Here is a 21,958-nt window from a genome sequence, read left to right as displayed (position 1 = left end):
TTCAACATATATTAATATATAGAAGGTGAAATAGATATCGCAGTAATAAGTTGAATATTTGCTTCCCCCCCCCTTTTTTTTTTTCCTTTAAACTAGTTTTGGTTTCTTTATTGAGCAGAATTTAAAAAAAAAAAGTAAATTGCAGTGTTTGACGAGCTCTTGTTTTGCGTGAAGTCATAGACCACTTAAAATTCCTCATCAAACAGCTTTTAATAGCTTGCTAATCGTACCAGTTGGCTGAGAACGTCGGCTCGGCTCTCCCGTTGCTTGTTTTCGGTAGCACAGAGAGCTAACGCGTGCGTGGAGGAGAAGCGTGTAGGAGATGGGCATATGGAAAGCGTGGCCTAAAGCTCGAGCCGTTAGCCTGTGGGCGGTTTGGTTATTGATCTGCATCGCTAGCCTGAGGGATGCGCTGCTCTTGCAGAACGAGTTAATGATTTCTTGGTGTAACGGCAAAGGGCCGTGCAGCCGACGCGCGTCCCGGAAGGCGACCCGCGTTGCCGTCCTCGGTGAACTGCCTCTTTGGATAAAGGCTGACAAATAGGCAGGCCTTCCTCTTCCCTTTTTGCGTTGTGTTGAGTTTTGATGAATGCGTTAGTACTCACGTTGCTGGCTGCTCTCTTTTTAGAAGCAGACCTAGCCCACAGTAACTCTGCGTTCGCTGTGAGTAATGGAGAAACAGTTGCTTGTTAATGATTCACTTACAGGTGAATTCCCGTATTGCTCTTGCTCAGTTGCTTGGGGTGTCGCTGTCTACGGGAGTATCGCTCAGACTAGCGCTTTGGGCACGTTTTCGTAGTTTATTTCAATAGAGTTACCGCAATGGCTGCGCGGCTGGTGTCTGCCTATCAATATTATCGATAACGGAGATTCTTTCCCTTTGAAACTCGCAACCAAAATAACATTGGTGCTGTTTAGAGACGATTTGCAATGATTGTTTTTGTTGGCTGACAGTAACCGTGCTTGCTCGCTTGCTTACCGACTGATTACTCCGGATTTACTTATCCCTCTGGCTCTGCTACCCTAGGAAGTTTAAATACTAATATTGTGCTTTATCACTTTGAAACTTATCGTCCTGTAATATGCTCATCACACCCGCCGTGAAGTGTTTGCTTTCTGCATGCGTGCTTTATGATCTGCTTTATTGACAAGTTATGCGCTCTGCTGCCTGAGACGGAGGTGTGGGAATTGTTCATATAATAAGCAAATGCGTCTCCTAAGTAATCCAGTTGCAGAAAGCTAGTCCTGAAAGAGATGCCCGGGGTCACCGAGTCCACTCCTTTGTCTGCGACACGCATGTCTCATCCTTTTTAGACCAATTAAGTTAAGCAGATGAAGCTTGCCTAATAATTCAACTTCCTATTTTGTAACAGTAGTTATTGTAAGCTATTTCATGATGCCGTTCTTTAAATAAAGTGAAAAATGGGCTCTCGCAAGAATGAGAGGATGCTTTTGCTGCTTCACGATCGTTCACCATGCGATGCCCAACATTGTTATTGGCTGGACCATCACTGAATAGAAATCAGCAGGCTAAAAAAGCACTGAAAGCTTCAGGATGCTAGCCGCGTGGAAATGCAAGTGCTGAACATCTTTACTGATATCTGCTCAAGTTCCCGGACGGGCAAGCGAAGCCCAACAGCTCTGAGTCACTTTCCAGGAATTGCTAGCTAGCAGAGGCCTTGAATTTGGAAATGCTAAGGTTAAGTCCCTGGTGCGTGTGAAATTATATCTCTCTGAACTAAAAAGCTGTGAAGCAGAGTCTGTGTTCAGCCAGCTGCATGAGTATCCTTTGCAATGTAAGAAGTTGCAAGCAAACAGATCCTTCACTGTGCTGGAAGTCTCCTTTAAAAGAAAACAAGGCACATTTTCTGATAAAAGAGATTATTTGCAAGCCACTCTTTTTTTTTTTTTTTTAATTGTGCTTAAGAGTTCCTGTAATTGAATTGATTCTAGGGAGGAAATCTGAATTTTCTAACAAAAGGTTTTTTGGTGTGGTTTTTGGTTACTAGTGGTGAATCAGTTCAGGCTTTGTGCAAGGGAAAGGCTTTTTGTCGTGGTTCTCCCCCTGCATCATTTCACAGTGATGGCTTTATATCATCTCCTTTTTCTTCCTCTCGTGTTACCCTTCTCTCTTTTCTCTTTTTCGCTGCGCGCTGCCCTTTTCCCCCACCGCCGCTCCGAGGAGCGAGCGGGAGCAGCGCGGTCCAGCCTGCCGGTGGGCAGCACTCAGTGTGGAAAGCTCAGCTCTAAGGTTGGATTCAGTTTTATGCAGCAAGGGGGAATATCTGTTTTAAAGTTTTTCGATTGAACTCTTAGTATCGGAAGTGAAGGGGACTTTAGGCACAGATTTTCTTATTGATTTGTGTTGCTCTTTCAGCGAGGCTGCGATGGCTCGCCTTCACGTCCGTCCGCATGCATTGCCTGAGAGATCTGGGCCTAAGGCTGCTTGGAAAAAGGCTCTAGATCAATGGAAGAAAACATCCAGCAATGCGTGTTTTAGGCAGGCATGTAAGCGTTTTTGATGATAAAAGAAACAAAAGCTGTTATTAATGATGATGGATTTGGGAGTTTTACAAAGCAGCGGTAGTTACTCATCTGCGTGCATTTGCAGAAGTGTGAAAGGCGGACGCAAACGTAGCGGCAGGGGTTACGAGGTGGCCGGTGGGAGTAAAAGTGAAGTCAGTTTCTGGAAGCTGGTGCTTACTAAGCCCTTTCGGGGCAGTTCTGGTTTTGTGGCCATCAGAAACGGTTCGGGGTGAGCTCGCGCCTGGCTGGATCGCAAAGGCTAAAGAATGAATTCAGTGGGTAAGCTCTTGGTGTGGGGGGGGGTTGCCTTTTTTATTATTTTTTTTTATTTTATTTTTAAAGCCTCAGTAGTGTTGTACAGAACGATTGTCACTTCTGATTCCAGCATGGGTTGTGTTTACGTGTCAACTGCTGCGATTGGCTTGCAAAGGTATCGGAGTTGGGATGCAAGTTGGGTTGAACATTTGGTTGGGGTTTTTTTGGTGGGGGGGGTGGTTTTTATTTTTTTGCTTTGTTTGCAGGAGGAGGGGGGGTTCCCACCCTTCCCTCCTCCTGGCCTGGGTAAGAATGAAAAAAAAAAAGAAAAGAAGGTCTGACTACGGGGTAGGGGGGAAAGCCCAAGGTGGTTGGGCTCAATGTTTCCTTGCTTTATTTGTTTGCTTTCTTCTCTGGAAAAGTCTAACAAGCATGCACAAGACCTTTTTTATGTGCTTTTAACGTTCAGCCAGTTGGTTCCACGGTTCCCTCCTCCCTTGCGAACGCTTTGCGTCGCACAACCGATGCCCTACGCGTCGGGGTCGGCGCTGCCTTGGGATTGCTCTCTCAGTGCCGTTGGCTCAGCCATGGCACGGGCCGGCCAATTTTCAGCTGCAAATGCTGTAGTCAGATGCCTCTTGGGGCAAAAGAGAATTAGTCCGTGAGAAGTAAAAATGGAAACGTGGAAGACGAAAGCGGAAAGTAGAGATGGAGAATGAAACCTGTACGTGTCGAGCTCTTGGGAGAGCTGAGCAGCAGTGCAGGAAGTTCTGAGCGTTTTTCTAGTGTTGAAAGGATACTGTCCATGGTGTCTAGAAAACAGATCAGCACGGGAAGAATAATGAACTTCTTTATCAGCCTGCTTACAGCAACTTGAGTTCTACCACGATAGTGGAATAAAAGGGCTTTATCTGTATTTACTGTTGCTAATGGTCAGAAACTGCCTTTTAAGAGTATCGATCAAGTAACTTATGTGTTGAAATTGTAAATATACTTTAATTTTGGATTTTATGCAAACACTTTTTTTAAAAAAACAGATTCCGTTTCTCTTTGCCATGTGGGAATAATATTTTGCTTTCGGATGCTAAGCTTTCAGGAGTAGACCAATAAAACAGGAAAAAGTTACATTTGGCGATACATCTAGACAGGGTTTTTAGCAAGGATTTTTGTTCTTGGGACCTTTTTATTTTTAATCTTCCAATTTTCTTTTTCTTTTTTTTAATTAATGTATTTACAAAAACTTTATATGCAGACTGAAAAGTTTGAAGTGACCTAGCACTAAAGGGAACAAACTTTCACAGTCGAAATGGGACTCTGCAGTGTAGAAGTTCAATTTGTTTAATTGTACTCTGCAGCAAACAAATTTCTGAAGCTCACTTTGGCAGGAACTTGTACCTCCAGTATGTTAAATAGGAGCAGAAGAATGTTTCCAAGCAGCATGTTGTTTCATTGCTGTGATGGAAATTCAGTTTTACCTACAGAAAATAGATTTATCTTGGCTTTTTTTTATTTCCTTATCAGCTTCCCATGCTCCCATACCCCCACCCCATTGGAAACAGTTACATTCACCCTTTTAATTGAGATGAAGAAAATACATGGCTTGGCCTTTCTTAGTTGAAGTCAACTGACCGTAAAACTTTTATGTGCGTGAAATGCTAATCAATACAGAAATGTGTGCAGGGTGAGTTCCACCTTGTATTTTCCTACTTGATTTATTAGTTCCAAAGAGTTTCGTGGCATTTAATGTCAAATAAAAACTATAAAGGTGGACTTTGGTATTTAAAAAAGTTTCTGCCAATATAAATTTTTATTTTGCTGTTCTAGGTGTGATGAATAATATTATTACAGAAACGCTCTTGGTTACTGCTTCTTGGAAGATAGTACTTTGACAGTTTATAAAATGGTGCCGCTGTTGAATAATGCATTGAGAAAATGATAAATCAGTTAAACTAGTGTTTTTTAAGCTGCTACATCAAAATCTGGAACGTACTGGCCTATTTGGGACGAAATAGACTCCTTCAGGTTTTTCATGGTATCTGTGTACTTATTAGTTGCCCCAGTGAAGTGAGACTTAAGTTCTCGCTTTCCATTTAGGTTTTAGAGTATTAAAGCAGGAGTAGGGTGTTTTAACCTGGGCCTTACCAGCATAAAGTATCCTTTATGCAGTACATCCTTAAAGTAATGCCTAAGAGTTGCCATCGTTCAGTGAGTTGTGTTTAGGAATTTTTTTGGCTTGCTTTGATTTTTGTGGATGTTGCTCCCAGCTTATTTTGATTAAGCAATGTTGCAAGTGCCATTGACCTCTCTAGGAGGTGAATGGGACCAGATGCGACTCAGTCCTACTCCAGCGTGACAGCCTACACTTAGGCATGGAAGGAGCTCCTCAGCCTTCCAAACGAGAGCTTCTGTACTCACTGGAATGAGAGCCTTTTATTGCCCTTTTGTTTTATGGCAGCACATTGATGTTTTTGTTAAATAGGAAGGATGCAACTTAAGAATTGTGGTGTGGTTGTACTGATTGCAAGGCATCTGGTATCGGAGTCTTCAGTATCTCCCTTGCTGGTATTGCTGATGTTTCCCGTATAGTTCTTTTCAGGGCCATTACAACGCGAGGGTCTTGGCCCTGTTTAAAACCAACCAATCAACAACCCCCTTATCCTTCTTCCAAAAAGGAAACAAAACAGTTCACAGCCCAAAGGGTGTTTTATTCCAGTAGAATTTGCAATATCCCTTTACCTGGCGCTGGAACTGTGCGAGAGTGTGGTGGAATGGATGGTGGAGAGGCTTGGTTTTGCCAAGGGCTTTTTGCTTTTGCTTCACAGAATTTTTGAATCCCAATCTGGAAAGATTTGATGTGCTTTGATACTTTTGGTTTTAAAACTGAAGTGTTAAAGACATCAGTTTCAAACAAGTGATATGCAGATTTGATCTTTAGCACATATTACCTCATGCATTAGATCTGCTTTATTTTTTCAGGTTAGCATTGTTGTGTATTTTGTATTTGAGAGAAAGCAGAGAGGACCTACTCTTAAAACAACTGAGCAGGATGGATGGACTGATGCATCTTTAGAAGCACTTGCTGTGCCAGACAGGATGATGATCTTCAGGTTGTGTGCTTTGATTTTGGGTACTTAATTTTTTTTAGAATAAATTAAACTATGTTAAAAGAACATTGGAAGCGGAAGTTCTTCATTCCCAGGCTGGACATAACACGGCCAATGAAAGTGTTTCCGTTCTGTTCTATTCTGAACTGCAGTGGAAATTCTTGATGGCAAGTTTGCTATGTTGAACGGTAATGAGATGCCACGGGTTTTGATTATGTTTTCTGGTGTAACGGGCTTAGGGGATTCTTGCCCGCTAAAGTTGTGTGTGGGTGTTTGCAAGAGTCTAGCAGGTTTACCTGCAGTTACGTCATATGTTGCTTGTCAGTACTACACAGGGTAATCAAAGACACGTGACTTTCTCTTGGCTGCAGAGGATGGATAGTGTTGGGATTTAGAGACTCCGGTCTTCACTGCCCAATCTGTGTGTTGTCAAGCAAGAGCTTGACAGAGCCTTAAGAGGTTCTGCTCAAAATCTTTGTATTCAAAGGCATTAAGGGTGATGGCATATTTTCTGATGACGTGTGGGTGCTGGGCACTTTAGCTGCTATCTTGTCTTTGGAAGGTGTCCCTCTTAAATCTGCCCTAGAATGATTCTCTCCGTGCCTTCTGTCTGCACTAAGTTGTTTCTTTCTTTACAAAGTGTCTCTTGGTTTTGTGTTTTTGTTTGGGGGGGGGGAAGTCTTTGGGGTGTCAGTAGGGGAAGGGAGAGCAGCTGAACTTCTATAGATTGACCCGTTATGGCCTGGGAGTTTAAAGCATCAGAGCTCTAGCTGTCTACGATAACAGGAGGTGGCGTGCAGTGAAGGTGTCTCGTTAACAAAACGCTGGAAGGTAAGCTGGGTTGGTTCTCCTGCCGAAGCAAACGCCCTGAGGGGGATGTGAACTTTCTTTCTTTATCAAAATCTGCTGTAAGTTGTATGCATATTGTAAATATGCTGACCTGAAGAAATACTGGACCTGACTTTGACCAATTTTGACTGTCCAATCTATCTGTACACTGGTCAGGAAGCTGTTGGATGGAAACTAGGGGAAGTCTTCTAGGAGGAGAAAGTATGGTAGGTGTGCTTTTTATCTGTTGTTTTTGTTTTGTTCCTTGGCTGAATAAGGAAGCAAATTGTTGTTGTCCAAGACTGGTGACCAACTTGAAAATTTGCTTTTGGCAATGTTGCGAAGCTTACTTGGCAGGTCAGTCAAACCAGATAACATGGATTGGTTGACAGGAAAAAAAGGAGGATTGAAGCAAATTCTGTTCCAAATATGAATGAATAATAGCATCTCATTTCTGTCACTGCTCCCACATAGTTTTCTAACTCTAGCTTGCTTTTTGTACCATCATGTCAGTTATTTGTATAACTTGATGGGAGTTTTTGCATGATTAAGAAACGCTGGCTTAGAATCACTTTTCTGTGGAAAAAATTGACCGGTATTTGGGGCCTATTTTTGAACTTCATTTCTAATGTTAGAACTTGAAGTTAGTGATATCCTTTGACTCCTGCTATTCCATTTGGTGGCTGCCCCAAGGTAAAGAAGTGCTGAACCCCATCTGGTCTCTGCGTAGTTCAGTGCTGAAACCCGGGGAATACTGTAACAGGCTTCCTCAAAAGGTAGAGTCTGCTTTGCAAGCAAGTGGCTGTAGTTTAGCTGTGACATAGGCACTCAAGTTATTTATAAATTAGATAAAAAGGAGGGGTCACATTTTTGAGCTGTTGTTCACTGCTTCAGTTCAACACTTCTGAACTCTGGCTCACTCAGCTGGGCTAATGTACAAGAGCATGCGGGCAACAAAGTCCCCAAAGGTGGGGGTGAGAGGGAAGAGAAGATTTCCAAGAAATTGCAGCAGAGTGACTGTTGACACTTAACTTTCCAGCCAATCCAGTGCACCAGATGATGTGAGGCATGTTGCACTGGAAGCTGGACGTGCTAGCAGCTCCGGAAGAAGATTTGTCGTTATTGTGGTGGGACGCAATAAGCAGCCTGTTGGAGTTAGGACGCTTGCCCTCTTGAAGAGCAGTGTTTGGCCACACCGATGTGTACGTGAAGGCATCAGCTTCTGTTTAGTGCAACATTAGATTCCAGCACTACTTCAGATCTGTGTGCGCTGCTGAAGAATTTGCTTTGTCATGTGTCTGTTAGGTTGGAGCCCTTGGCTGATGGGGATCTTCTGTGGCCCATAGGTCATTACTGGCTGCTTCATTCCACGGTGACCTACTTTGATTAAATTACGCATCTTGATTGGGGGGAAAAAAAGCAAGTTGTTCCTTCTCCAGTCCTCCAGTTTAAAACAGCTTCAGGACCTTGCTTCTTAGAATATAACTGCTGGTACTAATTTAATCTTACTCAGAGCTGGTTCATATCGCTTGGTAAAATGCCAGGGTGGTTCTTTTCTGGGTGTTTGTTTCCCTGCTGTATTTATAGACAGCAACGCTCATCCCTGTCAACCTCCATTTTGTGAGATTAAAATGCCAAAACTTTTAGCTTTCCAGTATAAAGTGGGCTCTCTCTTTCTCTTATCTCTTCGAGTTCTGTTTCTTCAGATTTTACAGATATCTTCTTCTGACACTAATTTTGCTTTGTGCTCTTTGCTATTGCCATGTCTAATACAGCCTGAGACTGCTGCTTTTTACAGGTGCACTGCAATGCTAGCTGCTTAAAATGTTAGGAGTGACTTGTTCACCTAGGCTTTTTCTTTGTCCCATTGAGTTTTAAATTCGTCATAGAAATGCTGTTGATGGACTGCGTTTTGCTGCACTTTGAAAAATCCTAGTGAGAGTTGTGCCAGCTCACCAGAAGTCAGGCTGGCTTTATTCTGCTATGTTTTTTATTTTTTACTCCCACCCCCCATTAAAATATGTCAACCCGGGTAGCACAGTGTGAGCTGTTTCTCCTGAACCATTTGCTGAAACAATACAGATGAAATCCAGCAGATAGAGGTCAAAGGGACTTCTGCTCTAATCAATGATTTATTTCCCAAAAGGGTTAGTGGATCTAAAATGACAAGGTGTGGAGTCTTAGCAGAGGTACTAATTAAATGATGGATGTTTCAGGTTACTAGAGAAGATACGGAAGAGCTTATGTTAAAAGAAAGCAAGTGGGAATAGAAGGGGAGATCCTGGAAAACTAGTGAGTGATCCAGATGTGTAATTCAGTAATGAGCTTAAATATTGTCCCTTTCTAAGAGGATAAAAAGCAAGATAATCATGTTTTTTCAGGTGTGAGCCCAAGCTGGGGCCTTTCAGACACTGCGAAGGCTGGTAGAAATTGCAGTATGGTTTGGGATTTGGAGTTGTTACAGTCTTTGATTCTTTGAAAACTGCAAAGCAGTGGTCGGGTACTGCTGAGGCCCAGGTACCCACCTGACAGCATGATGTTCAAGGAGCAATTTTGTGTGTTTCGTTTATTTTGAGCAAGGTTAGTGTTTTGTCCTTTGCCTCTTTTACTTTTTTTTTTTTCTCCTTATCTGTAACACAGAAGAATCTGCAAGTAGCAGAACTGGAGTCAGCAGGCTAGGTGAAATGGGAGACAAAGCTCCATCTAGTGTATGAAACGGGATGTCTGGAAGCTAGCAGAATGTGAAGAAATCCTAAAGCAGATGGTTTGCCATAGTCCAGACGTGTTTTTTTGTGTGTTTTTTTTCTTTTTTTTGGTAACTCGCGAATAGGATTGTAAACACTTAGTGCAAGCATTAACCAAGTAGCTTTCGCTTTCTGTCGGTTGATGCCCTGTTTCTGTGAACAGATGTTAGGTACTACAGCATGCATAGGGGTTAGCATTGGTTTAAATTCCATTAGAAGTACTCAGTAATATCATTTCGAAGCAAAACAAAATCTGTGTCCTTGTATTAAGATTAGTTTCACCTGAAGCAGTGGGCCTAAGTGAGGGGATGGTTGCTCGTGCTAACCTGTCTGAACAAAGAGAGGAGAAGGAAACCACAGGGAGAAATGCAGCTACGACGGCTCCAGGCTGAGAGCTGGTATCATGGGGCTCTTTAGGGACAGCAGGACTCCCCTCGGCTGCAGGGCGCCAGCGGGTCGGGAACCGCACAGCGCTTCCAGGAGGCTTCGCTGCAAGTTTGTCAACCTGGCTGACTAACGTAGCGTTGTACGGTCATCTAACGCAGTCTAAAATAACAGAATTTGTGAATTCCTGCCTCACGGTTTTGGTGTGTGATCCCACAGGTACTTTGCCATTGAGTGCTAAATAAATGAGTTCAAATTAAACAAAACCCTATTGTGCGAGTTCAGACTTAACTTTAGACTTTGCAGGACTTATTAGCTATAAACTAAGTGCCTCCCTTCATCTTTTGTCACAGTAACTAAGGCAAATGTGAACTTCAGAGTCCAGAGCCATGTTTTCTGGTTCTTTCCCCTGTTTACATGATTCAGGAGTTTGCAGTAGTTCCCCAGCAAATACAGCTGTAGCTCTGAATAGAAATAGCCATTCAAGTGGTATACTGCTGGCAATGCAGAAGACATTAAGAGGGACTAACAAAAGGCATGTAAATCATTTTTTGAGTTGGCTGCTTTTTTTCAGAAGGAAATTTATACCTGTATGTGTTTTGAAAAATAAGAAGTGGTATTCCTGCAGATGGTCTGGCTGAGCAGGTCATATGCACAGCATATCTCACTTAATTGTCATGACACTCTGCAAAACATGATGAATGCTGAACAGTTTTACTTTAGAATAAGTTTTACTTTTCTAAAACCGCAGCCGCTATACTCGTTTTTAAAAATTTACTTAGTTGAAGTATAAAGTTCTTTGAGTTGTTTTTTTTCCATCTCTCTATTTGAGCAGAGCATATGTTTGTTTTTTTTTATATGCAACATAAGACAAATGCGGAAGAGGAGGATGGTTCCAAAATGAAATTAAGGTAGTGCATGAGCAGGGTTGTATTTTATGAATAGAAGAAGAGATTTTTTTAAAATGTATTTTGGCACTTTTAAAAATCAAGATGTAGAAACATTGCTTGCATGTTCTTATTTTACAGGAGACTGTATCATGTATCATTCTGTATCATGTTTTTGGAGGGGGAATTGCCAGAAGAGTCCCCGGAGATTTGAATTCCCCAGTACTCCAGCCTTTAAATACATATTTTTGTGGAAGACTGCAGTTCGTATAGATGTCAGGGGTTTAAAGTAGAGCTTAGGGCTGTTACACAGCAGATGAAGAAGTCCTCTAATCTACACTTGGCTTGACTTTCCCCAGCCATCCCATGGTAGCTGCAGAGCAGGGTCTGAGGTGAGGCTGACATGACCCACAGTGTACACTTAAGGGTTGTAAGCTCACAGGAACCATATCCATTTTGGGAAATCTCTGAATTGGGAATGGCTGGGATTTGGGCGCTTACTCCGGAAAGTCTCCTTACATGCTTGCCTTGTTCTTCTGCTGCTCCCTGGTCGCCTTGTTGCTGGAGGTAGGATGCCCAGCTAGGTAGCCTCCTGGCCGGCCTTAGGAGGAAAAGGAGACGTGCCCTGGGACAAGGGTACGCCCTATTGCAGCGTGGGGCGGTACCAAGGATGCTGCTGGTCCCATGGCAGTATACCAACATTAGCTGACAGCCTGCCGGGCTTGCTTTCCCCAGAAGCCATGACCCTATACAAGGGGATTTTGTTGGTCACGTGAAGTTGCTGAAGCAGGGCAACTGAAGGCCGTCTCTTTGGTAGCTGCAGCTTGGCAATTCCTTCAGTGAATGACTGTCATTTTGCTTGTCCTCTGTTAGCTAGTTTCTAAACTTTAGTAATGCTTTTTTACATGGGCAGCTGGAGCGGATCCCACCTTATTGCCAGTGCTGTGAGGCAGCAGGACCAAGCTTCTTGTCCTATAATTGCAAATTGCAGTTGCTGTCTAAGTATCCAGATGGTAGGTACTGTAGCTTCTAGTTATGTATGGAGGCTTCCCCCACCGCAATAGTTTAGCCTTCGTGATAAACCATCCTCTTTGCCCTACTTCTGCCGTTAGCCAAAAATGCATAAAAGCGGCAACCAGTGCTTAAGGACTGATTTGTCCAAACTGAAGTTTAAAACTTTCAGATACTGAGGAATTCTGGTTTCTACAGTCTAGGGTTGTAAAGTTGCTAAACACTCCCTGATCAGGGAATCTGTAATGAACAGCTGGTGCTGTAGCTAGAGACTGAAATAAGTTTGTGTAATATCTCTCCAAGGTGGTTTTAATGTTAGAGTTGTCCCAGTAATGTGCTGGGGGTTGTTTCCCGCTTGCATGTAGTATTCCCTGGAATGAATAAGTCACGCTGATAGCAGAGACCCATCGCGTGTTGAGCACTGAATTCACTTTGTGGTTTTCTTTGACTGTTGGGTTCTTTAATCATTTAAAGCAAATCTTCCATAAACACTTTCTCTTTTGCTGCTTAAGAGCCTGTTTGCTCAGCATACCAAAATGAGGACGTCATTTGTGCAAGACATGGTTTGGAGTTGCCTTATGTTCTTTGGAAAATGTTAAATACCACTGTAACAAGTGAAGTCAGTAAGCAGAAAATCTAGGCTCAGCAGAGGGTTTAGGTCATGAATTACTGAGTTACTGTAAACCTTGATGAGTGTGGTGGCTTTTAAGCTGGGAGAGATCCTGGGTAGAGGAACGAAGGGCAGAAGCTGTGAACGTGCAACGTGTTGAGTCTTGTTTTCAGCCGGGCTGCCTATGCGAAGAAACTTGCAAGCCTGCTGTGTAAAGCGATAAAATGTCACTTTCTAATTTAAGGTATAGTGAAAAAGTGACGTGAAGTCAGGTTTTGGGACTCGGTAGTTATAGTGATCATACTTCGTCTTCCCCCATGGCGACAGTATTATCTTCTCTATTTACTCAGATAAAAGGAGGTAAATTCTATATTACAAAATGGGGAACTACAGAGGCTGTTAGTAGAGTGTTATCTTCTCGCTTTTTATTTTATCACGTTTTGGTTGATTTAGCTATCTGGCTTTTTGTTGTAAAATGTTTTGCAAATGTATGTGGAGTTCTTTAAAAAGGCTAAGTGCTGATAACGGGAGAGCAGCGCCTGAAACGGTTCAAAAAGTTTTTAGCAAGGTGACTATCAAGTCTTGCGAGTGAAAGGCAAATCTGCCTCTACTTTTTTGCTATAATATCTTTTCAAAGATTGCGATGGTTTGGAAAGCTTAAGGAAAAACACTAAACCAATATTTAGTAGCGCCGTCAGCTACTCTTTAAATTCTTGAAGTATTTGTGTGTTATAGGTATCTTATCTGTTTGCTTATTTTCTGCATGAGGGATTCTGCCTCTCTCAGCAGAGCAGAAGATAGGTAAAGCGTTTATATGGACGCATCGTAGTCTCCGTACAGCTACGGATGCACGTGCAGGGTTTCCTGGGCAGAGTTTCTCTGGGGGGAGCTCTGAATATGAAGGAGTTAATCTCCCAGAAACGGGCTTGTCTTGCACCCACCCCCTTCCATAGCCTCTCTGGTGATAAAGACCCTGAGAAAACCGTGCGGTGCAGACAGCTCTTATCCACTCCTCTGATGGTATTAATGGCCTGCTCACACCCGTTTTAATTAATGAATGGGATAAATGCTCTCCCTACTAATCCATAGGCTCATTGCTTCGCGTACGTAGGTTGCTGTCTGTGGGGCTGCTGGGATAACGCAGCTCCGTCGGTACAAATCTGAGCTTTGTGACTCAGTCCCGCAGTAACGCCGGGCTTTTATTTTAGCCTCCTGCAGGCCTTGCCGTGACATATCTGTCTGTCCCTTGCTCTGGGCTGTCTCGGGCGGTAGCTTGCGCGATACTCTCATGCGGGGAAGCGAGACTTGGTGAGAGCCCGACCTGGCGTTTCTGGGCTGGGTCGGAGCCGTTTTGTTGTGGTGTTTGGAGAAGACGTTGCGTTGCGTCGCGTCCACCCCTTTCTCCTCGGTAGGTGCTGGATTGAACAGGTCTGCGGTGCCGGCGCGGCGGCCGGCGCAGCTCCCCAGGGATTGGCGTTGCCAGGGCCTTATCTGGAGCCACCCCTGGAGACACCGGTCCTGCCGGCACCCGCTTGACTTTCACACCAAGGCGTCGGGCAAAAGCTCTCGGACAAAAAGGGGGAGGGGGGGGCGGAAAGATGGAAGCTCTTAGAGCTCAGATGTTCCTACCGTGCTCCTTTGAAAGCTTCTGTCTGTAAGTGACGCTCTGCTGGAGCGACGGCCCCGTGAGCAAAGCGTGTGATTGATTTGTGATGATGGAGGTTGGATTCTGGGAGTTAAAAATACCGTGCTGGGGAGCTGGTCGTTATCTTCCGTAAAGCAACGGCAGCTGTGTCTGACGGGCTAAGATAATGAGAACGACTTTTTAGGAGAGGAAACCTTATAAAATACTCCCCTGTGGTGTGTGTGTATGGTGTTGTTTTTTTTTCCCCCCCTCCTCCCTTTTCTTTCTTTTTTTTAGTCCTTCTGAAACTTCATAGCAAACAAGCACTTTTGGGCTAATGGAGGAGTTTTGTGGAATACAAAGGGCGCAGGCTGAGGCAGCAAGGTCATAGAGTTCGTATTTTTGACACTGACCTGTATGTTTTATTTCTCAGTGCAAAAACGCAGGAGCACGTGGAGGACGCGGTCTCCTTTATAGAGCTCCCCACGGTGGGCCCCTCTCCCGCACCCATTAGGTCTTTCTTTCTCCTTCTCCCTCTTGGTTAAGGCTAGGCATAAAAATACTTGTTGCATCATAGTAATTATTTTAGCCAGTATATATAGAAGTCTTGGAGGATATTCTAGGTTTACAGTTACTCCTCTCACTTTGAACAGAAACAGTAGTAAAGAATTGTAAAATGTGACCTTTGCAGCTTCTAGGTTGAACCTCTTCAGTTTTACCTTGTTACTTAATCTAGCGGCGATCAGGCTTTCCGAGCTATACTGGAAGCTGTGGCCCCAAGTAAAGGGGCATTCAAGCAAATCAACTTACGGCATTTTATTAAGTCAAAACTCATGCAAAAGCCACCTCCAGAGCTTAATAATTATTTACTGAGTGCTCCTGGGTCATGAGAGTGGCTTTCATTAAGTTCAGCAAGCTTTCTGTTCAGCAGCTTGTGAAGGTGTGTTTTAGAGACAGGAAGAAAAATGGAAAACTACTAAATGGTGAAAAATAATTTTTTTTTTAAAGTAGCTGTATACCATTTGGTAGTTTTGAATTGAAAATTCATAGTTGAGGATTAAGTCAAGTTTATGTGGATTTTGCGGGGGTGGGATTGTGTGTGTGTGTGTGTGTGTATCCAATAAATTCAGTCTCTTTTTAATCCAACCATTAACTCCTGGATAGTTATAAAACTGCCTTTTGATCCGCTTAGGACTTGTGTGGTGGATGCTTGAGGGTTCACCTCTTTCTCCCTTCCTTCCTGACCAGATGTTCTCAATGCTTTCAGGTAGATATTCCTGTTGCGCTAAAAGTTGTTCTGCGGGTGCGTCGTCTTTTGCCTAGGTCAGACAATATTGCTGCAGGAGAGAAGATCCCAACTGCTGTTAAGTCAGGATAAGAACGCGTTGGAGGGAGACAAAAATGTTTGCGTTGATGATAAAGCAGATAGGGCAGCAGGCAGCATGTCGTGTTCAAAGGCAGAGACCTTCTTTAATATAGAAGCTTGAAACATAGTCCTTACTTTATTATAAAGGTCTCCGCTCCATTTATGTAATTCTGTCGGTTTACTGCTCTGTCCTTGGCACGAAAGGACGTGAAAGGGTGCCAACATTTTTCTTGCATTGATACTTTAGGCTGTGCCAGCCAATCGGATGGCTGGATGAAGTGTCACTGCAACCCACAATCAATTATTAAGTTTTAGGAATGAGGTACAAAGTGCTCCAGGGAAAATGCTGTAGTAGTTTTCTTGTACATTGAATCCCTTGCTTAGGCTGAAGATAGGGGTGAAGAGTTGTGTGTGTCGTGTGGGTCAGTGTTCGCTTTGTTTGTTTTTTCTTTTTCTAAAATATGTGGCTTCTACTTGCGTTTGTTTTCCTTTTGCTTTCTTTTCTGGTGTATCTCCCTTTTTTTGCCATCCCTCTCTGTAATAACCAGCGATGCAAGCTGACAGGTTAGATGCTGCTGGAGGTGGTTCAGCCATGTATATAGTACTCGCAACAGAAAAAGCATCTTTGAGACCTCACTTCATTGTGGAGAGATAGAATCCATACAAAGCAACTTATTTTTGAGGGAAACGATAGTGGCCCTAGAGGAGAAGGAGCGTTGGAGTGGGAAGTGTGTTAGACCCTGTTGATAATGCCTGTGGGAGGTCGGGCTAAGTATTTGAATTGTGATATTGGTAGCCTTCCATTTACTTGCTTTGAAGATCAAGAGTGATACTTTCTTGCTAATATCAGATACTTAAATGTGAATGGGTCTCTCTTCTCTATAAGTAACTATGAATGGGATAAGCATAAGGCACTGAACACGTATTTAAATGCTACCTTCCTTCTTAGCTCTGACCTCAAAGATCTGGTGCAGCTCAGTAGATTTCTTGAGGTCCTAAATCTTCTGCTTTTCTCAGCTGATTTCTCTGGACTAACCCATTAACAAGCAATTGGCAAAGCATCGTGAGCAGAGGACGAGCAGTAACCCCCTCTGTGCCATTTCTCTGCTTATAGTAGGGCAGTAGATCTTGCCATGGCAATAGTGCTTTTGGAGAAATTTTTTTTTCCCCCTTCTGGTGTTGTGAAATCTGTGCTTTTACTGCACGTCCTCTCAGGCAAGACGTTGTATGGAGTGGATCGAGATCCTGCACCTAAGAAGGAGCGCTGGCTGACTGCGAGGGAGCAGCCCCAGCAGACCAGCCCTCTGTCTCCCCTTTGCCTCGCCAGGCGTCACCTTCCCACCTCCCTTAACCTTCCCATTCAAAAGGCTGCTCCTGGAGATGAGAAGCTGAGCAATAAGGAAACCTACTGGCTGTAGGGATGTAGCGGGAAGTGGCCGAGAAGATCTTGTGCTCTTTGGTGCTCTCTGAAGATTTGTGTGTGCGCGCTTTTTTGTTTTAATGCATTTCAGTTGATTCTTTATCTCTTGTCTGAAGAACCTGGAGCTGTAAGTTTGGAAAACTGTCCAGTCTGGTGCTACCCCTCATCAGGGGACAGTCCAGACAAACTCTATCTTCTAGCATTTCAAGCAAAACCAGTGGCTTAATACCACAGTAATAATGATCCTTTCCCCCCCCCCCCCCCCCCATTAGTTTAAGGCTATATGGATTGAAAGTTTCGTAGGAGAAAGGAGAAGAAATATAGTCCATGAAAGAAGTATGGAAGTTCTTGAGGGAGGCAGTCAGGGAGATTGAGGGAGTTGCCAAGCCTTTGTAAATGCTAAGCATGCAACTTCATCAAATTCTGGTTCAGATAAAGCAAAATAAATGGAAAAATAATGCCGTAGTGAAGAAAACTCTCAAGAGCTTCTTTTCCAGGTAAAGGTTACAGGACATCCTGCAAAAGAGGCATATGGTTTTACCTATAGACTCTGTGCAGCCTGTAAAGGTGGTTCTTGGGCTATTGGGCTACTTACAGTGTCAGAGCGTCTTCTCCTGGCTATCATCCTCTCAGATACGCGGGTCAGCTGTGCACACACTTAGCCGAAAAGTTTCGGGGATTCATTTGTGAGATTCTGTCTGAAGTAAAACGTCCTGCCTGTTGCCTGAATACAGAACAGTGATGGGAAAAGAGCTTTTTGTATCAAAAACTGTTTGGAAAAGCTTTATGTTTCCGGAGTTGGTTTGTGCTTTTAACTCTTGTAATTTGTCTTAAAACGCTATATTAGAGATTTTGCCATTCTTCTTTAAAAAAGGTGCTGTTTCTAAAACAGTAATTAAAAAATAAAGCTGAGTCGAATAAACATTTTTTCCACTTCAAAATTTTGGAGAAGTTTCTTGGAGAACGTATAGCTAATGCAAAGTAATATATGTAAGCCAGCTAGCTCGTTCGATCAGTCTATAAGAATCTAACAGCAAAATAGACTAGCAAAAGACTAGTTTGCCTTTTTGTCCAAGGTGATAGAAATAAAATCATCTGTACGTGTCTGGAAAGGTAGATCAGGTTCAGAAATGTTTGGCCTCTCTAATTTGGTAGCAACAAAATCAAGAAACTTGTCTTTAATCAGTTGTTTTTTATTATGCAACAACCATCTGCTTTATATTTTACACATACAGTAACTAACATTTCCCATGCATCTATGCGAAGGATATGTAATTTAAATTTCTGTATTAAAACGTTATCACTTCATGATTAATTGAATCTGTGCATGATATTCATAACTCATAACTTTTATTCTGTATTATACTATGCTTATTAGACTGCTGATGGATAATCGGCTTAATCATGTCAATTAAAAGGCTGAGTTGGTTTCATTTATAGCAATTAAATGATATCCATAAACCATGTTTGCAGGAAGCATCTAAATCACATCGTGTATCATGTTGTTGTTGCATGTGTAGTTGCTGACTTTACATAATCCCTGAGTGAATCAGTTTATGTATGAGTTTTGCATCAGCGTGTCTGGATTTGGGATCATACTACAGTATATCTCACCTTGTTCAGTAGTGAGAGAGTATCTGCCTCTGCAGCAGCGCTTAAAGGCCTTACTACAAGACCAGGCAGCTTTAAAAATATGTATCTTCAAAGCCCTCTTATTTAAGCCTTTGGCAGAAAATGTTTTTAATTGCTTTTTTTGATGGGAAAACTGAGTTTCTGACGAGGCGTTTCACCTTTGTCTTCCTGAGACTAGGTGATGATGAAAGCTGTACTATCTTCCATTTGATCTCGGGGAGCTTTGCAACAAATCCCATGCAGTGACCGGAAGGGTAGCTGAATGAGGAGCGGAGATTGGGAGGGAAGACAGTGCGTGTTTTGCAAGGGGGAAGGCTTAGAGGATGAAATACGTATGGGAGTTTTCAGACAGTTTTCTATTTCCACGTTTGATCTGTGCCGCTCTTGGTGAATTACAGCGAATGGAAGGAATGCTACTTAAGCGTTAAATGTGGTGAGACAGCCCTGCCCTGCGAAAGGGCATTACAGTTCCCAGGTGATAAATAACAGGAAATCTGCCTGGCAAGAACAGTTCTGTGTTTGTGCTGTTTTATTTGCAGTGCTTGTGAAATGAGCATCTTGTCAGGCAGGGAGGCATTATGTAGCAAATCTAGAACATGTTTCCTGTAGATAAAAGCATTGTTTGAACTTGGATGCATTGATGAAAATAGCTCTAGTAGCAGTAGTAGATAGCATGTTGCTACCAGCACTTGTGTGTTCAGGATTGCCTGTCCCTGCTGCTGAGTGGGTCCTAACATTTCTGTGTAGCTCAGAAAAGCAAGTGAGTTTCATTAGCTCTGCTCAAGGAACATGGATTTTCTTTACCTCTCTAGGCAGTGTGACCTGGGATACGTGCAGGAGAACAATCTTAATCTCCTGTTCCCCCAAGTAGGGAAGACTGTGATCCGTTCAGTACTTGTGCAGGAAGTTGAGTCAAGGTTTCCTGCTTGCAGCATCTTACTTGCCTCACTGCCTAGGCATGGTGCTACAAGTGCTACAAGCTCTTGGACCTTATTTCCACGCGAGTTCCAGGATCAAATTCCTGCAGATGAAGAGGTTAGCTGTGTTCTGCACTAGTAAAGCTAGTCTCAAGCTTAGTAAAGCTAAAGTAGCTCTTCTCCAGGATAGCTGCGTATCTAATAGTAATTGCAATTGATAGTGGCGATCACTAGCCACTACTAACTTACCCGCGCAGTCAACACCTCTGAGCCTGCTTCTGGCCGCCCGAACCTAATGTGGCACCAAGGCTGAAGCAGCCGGAGTGCAATGCAGTTCTGCACGGGTTCTGTGAAGAAGCTTACCGCCCGTCAGAAGGGCAAGGAGCCAAATGCACAGAGCCGTCTCCCCTCTCTTCATCCAAAGTTTCCTGTTGGCTATGCAGTAGCAGAGAAGGTGCTGTTCTCCCAAGCGTCATAAAGATCCGAAATTACTTGCTTCCATGCTATAACTACTAATCCAGTCTCCTTGCCAAGGCATGCATTTGTCCAGCACTATTCTGTGCTAGTGCAAAACGTGCAGTAGGAAGGATGTGAACAGATTTAGTGGGATTTTTTTCTCTCACAACAATGTCATTTTTTCAAGAAGCAACCCGCTGGCTTCTGCTCTTTTGCTTAAGTTGGAGTGAAGCTAGTTTGGCAATAGCTGCTCGTGGCTGGAAAACAAAAGGGAACAGAAAACATCTCTGTTCTGGAGCGTGCATTAGAGTGCACTCTCCAACCTGTGCACTGTAATGCAAGGCAGTTCCTTTTTGGTGTAACTTTACTGGCTTCTATACTACATAGAATTATTATAAGTGCAAATAACAGAATGATGCATCTGCTGAGCTCATTACATTGCATTGCAACTACATTGGTTCCTGACTTCTTTGAATTAAGGATGGACAGAGTTCTGTGATGTGCTTGGAACTTTTTTTTTCCCCTCATCAGGGCCCCAAAACCTGGTATTGGGGATGTGAACAAGTCTCCACCTTCCTTTTGATGCTCATTTAAAAAGTACATTGTTTGACCTTTCCTTACCTAGCTAATCACATCTAAGCTGTATTTCAGTGGATAATTAGAATATCAAACAGAATTGCAAAAGAAGTACACCCTGGAAGAGTCTGTTTCCTCTGGGGAAGAATTTGGCAGAATAGTATCCTCTGGGATTATTGTTTTTTCTAAAAATGCAGTATTTGAAGGCTTTTGTTAACTAATTTTTACCAGCAGTAGGCCCCTGGTTATCTGAAGAAAGCTGTAAAAACATGAGCCATGTAGTGTGAGTAGATACAGTGGTCGTGGAAGTGAGATGAGATTCCTCGCAGGGACTGTTTGAGAAGGCCCTAGAAGCCATTTCTTCTTCTTTTTTTCCCCCTCACGTTTCCCAAAGTTTTTGTGTGTGGGAAGAATCTTGCTGGGATCTTCCTCACAGTTGGCTTTGGTAGGAGGAGAAATAGTTCAAAATGAGCGAAGGTGGGAGACGCTGACAGCTGACCAGCTTGGTACCATCAGGCATCTACAAGAATGCCAACAGTGCACAAACGGGCGTCCTGCCTAGGCTGATAGAAAGTAAACTCCTCAACAGGAGGAGGAGGAGTCCTTTCTTAAAGGCAGCATTTCGGTGCCTCTTTCTGCTCATCTGTGACTTCATCAGTCCTGGAAATAGATAACCTCCTCAGTGTGCAAATGGGTTAGATGGGCTTTCAGACCTCAGCTTAGGTTAGGAAACACTGCTGGGTTTGGATGTGATAATGCTTCACTGTTAATTGAAAGGGTGGTGTTTTTTGCGAGTATCACAGTCAATGACTTGTCTTGAGCAGCTAATTAGTGCGATTATTCCACAGCTGCATTAGTTTCACCACAAAGGTTTTCTCTTGTTTTATCAAAAGGATCAGTGTCTCTGTGAATGTTTCAACCTGACAGGTCTTAAATAGCAAGACTGCCTCCTCCCTCCCTCCCTCCCTCGCCTTCCCTGCCCCCCAAATGCGTGCTCTGCAAAAGTAGAGTTTCATCACTTCTAAAAGTAAGTGTGCTCCACTTTTAATTTCTGCTATGACCTGCTTTCAGCCTTGGTCCTAAGCAGAACTGGCAAACCTGTAGCAGTGCTGGCTCCTGTTGGCTTTCACAGGCATGGCTATGTATTATTATAGTGTAATATGCCCTTCCTTTCTATAGGAGCACGGTTGCTGTCATATGCTTCTTACCCAATCAACTGCAGCCGTTTGGGATCAGAAAGGAAATATCTTGAATTATACACGCTATAGCTCTTTCTCCTGTAAACATATAGAGTCACCTATTCCAACCAGCTTCTAGCATTCTTCCCCCCAAGAATGTGTAGCTCGTTATTTAAGTACCTTAATTGTTCTGTCTTAATGGCATTATAGATGTGTCTTAGAAATTTACCCTTACTATTGAGGGCTAACAAGTGCCCACTTCAGAAGAGGACCCTGTAGTTATAGCAAATGCCTGTGCTTTCTGCCGTGTTTCACGTGTGTTATCTGGTGAAAAGTTCTACTTGTCTCAGTGGTTTAGAAATGGCTCTTACATGGTTAAGAAATGTTGTGTGTTATATTCCAGCCAGCCCAATACGCTGCTTAAAGCGCATCTGAAATGA

The 21,958-nt window shown here is 43.2% G+C and overlaps 1 protein-coding gene across 23 annotated transcripts in view; it reads left to right on the top strand.

The window, feature by feature from the left end:
• Nucleotides 1-21,958, top strand: part of MITF (melanocyte inducing transcription factor) — a 112,114-nt gene that overhangs the window by 41,462 nt on the left and 48,694 nt on the right. Inside the window, exon 1 of one of the 23 annotated variants that reach the window (XM_068907028.1) lies at nt 2,659-2,805. The exons of 18 other annotated variants lie outside the window; for them this stretch is intronic. Coding sequence is in view for 4 of the 5 variants with exons in the window: in XM_068907026.1 (XP_068763127.1) it covers nt 13,948-14,003 (56 nt within the window). In the remaining variant the exon portion in view is untranslated. Of the gene's footprint in view, nt 1-2,658; nt 2,806-13,766; nt 14,004-21,958 lie in introns of those variants that run through there. 4 more of the 23 variants (XM_068907026.1, XM_068907019.1, XM_068907025.1 and 1 more) reach the window with 4 other exon arrangements.

This window comes from Struthio camelus, chromosome 14 (genome assembly GCF_040807025.1).
Source record: "Struthio camelus isolate bStrCam1 chromosome 14, bStrCam1.hap1, whole genome shotgun sequence".
Classification (NCBI taxonomy): domain Eukaryota; kingdom Metazoa; phylum Chordata; class Aves; order Struthioniformes; family Struthionidae; genus Struthio; species Struthio camelus.
Note: the sequence above shows the minus strand (reverse complement) of the source record. Positions and strands in the feature narration are given on the sequence as shown.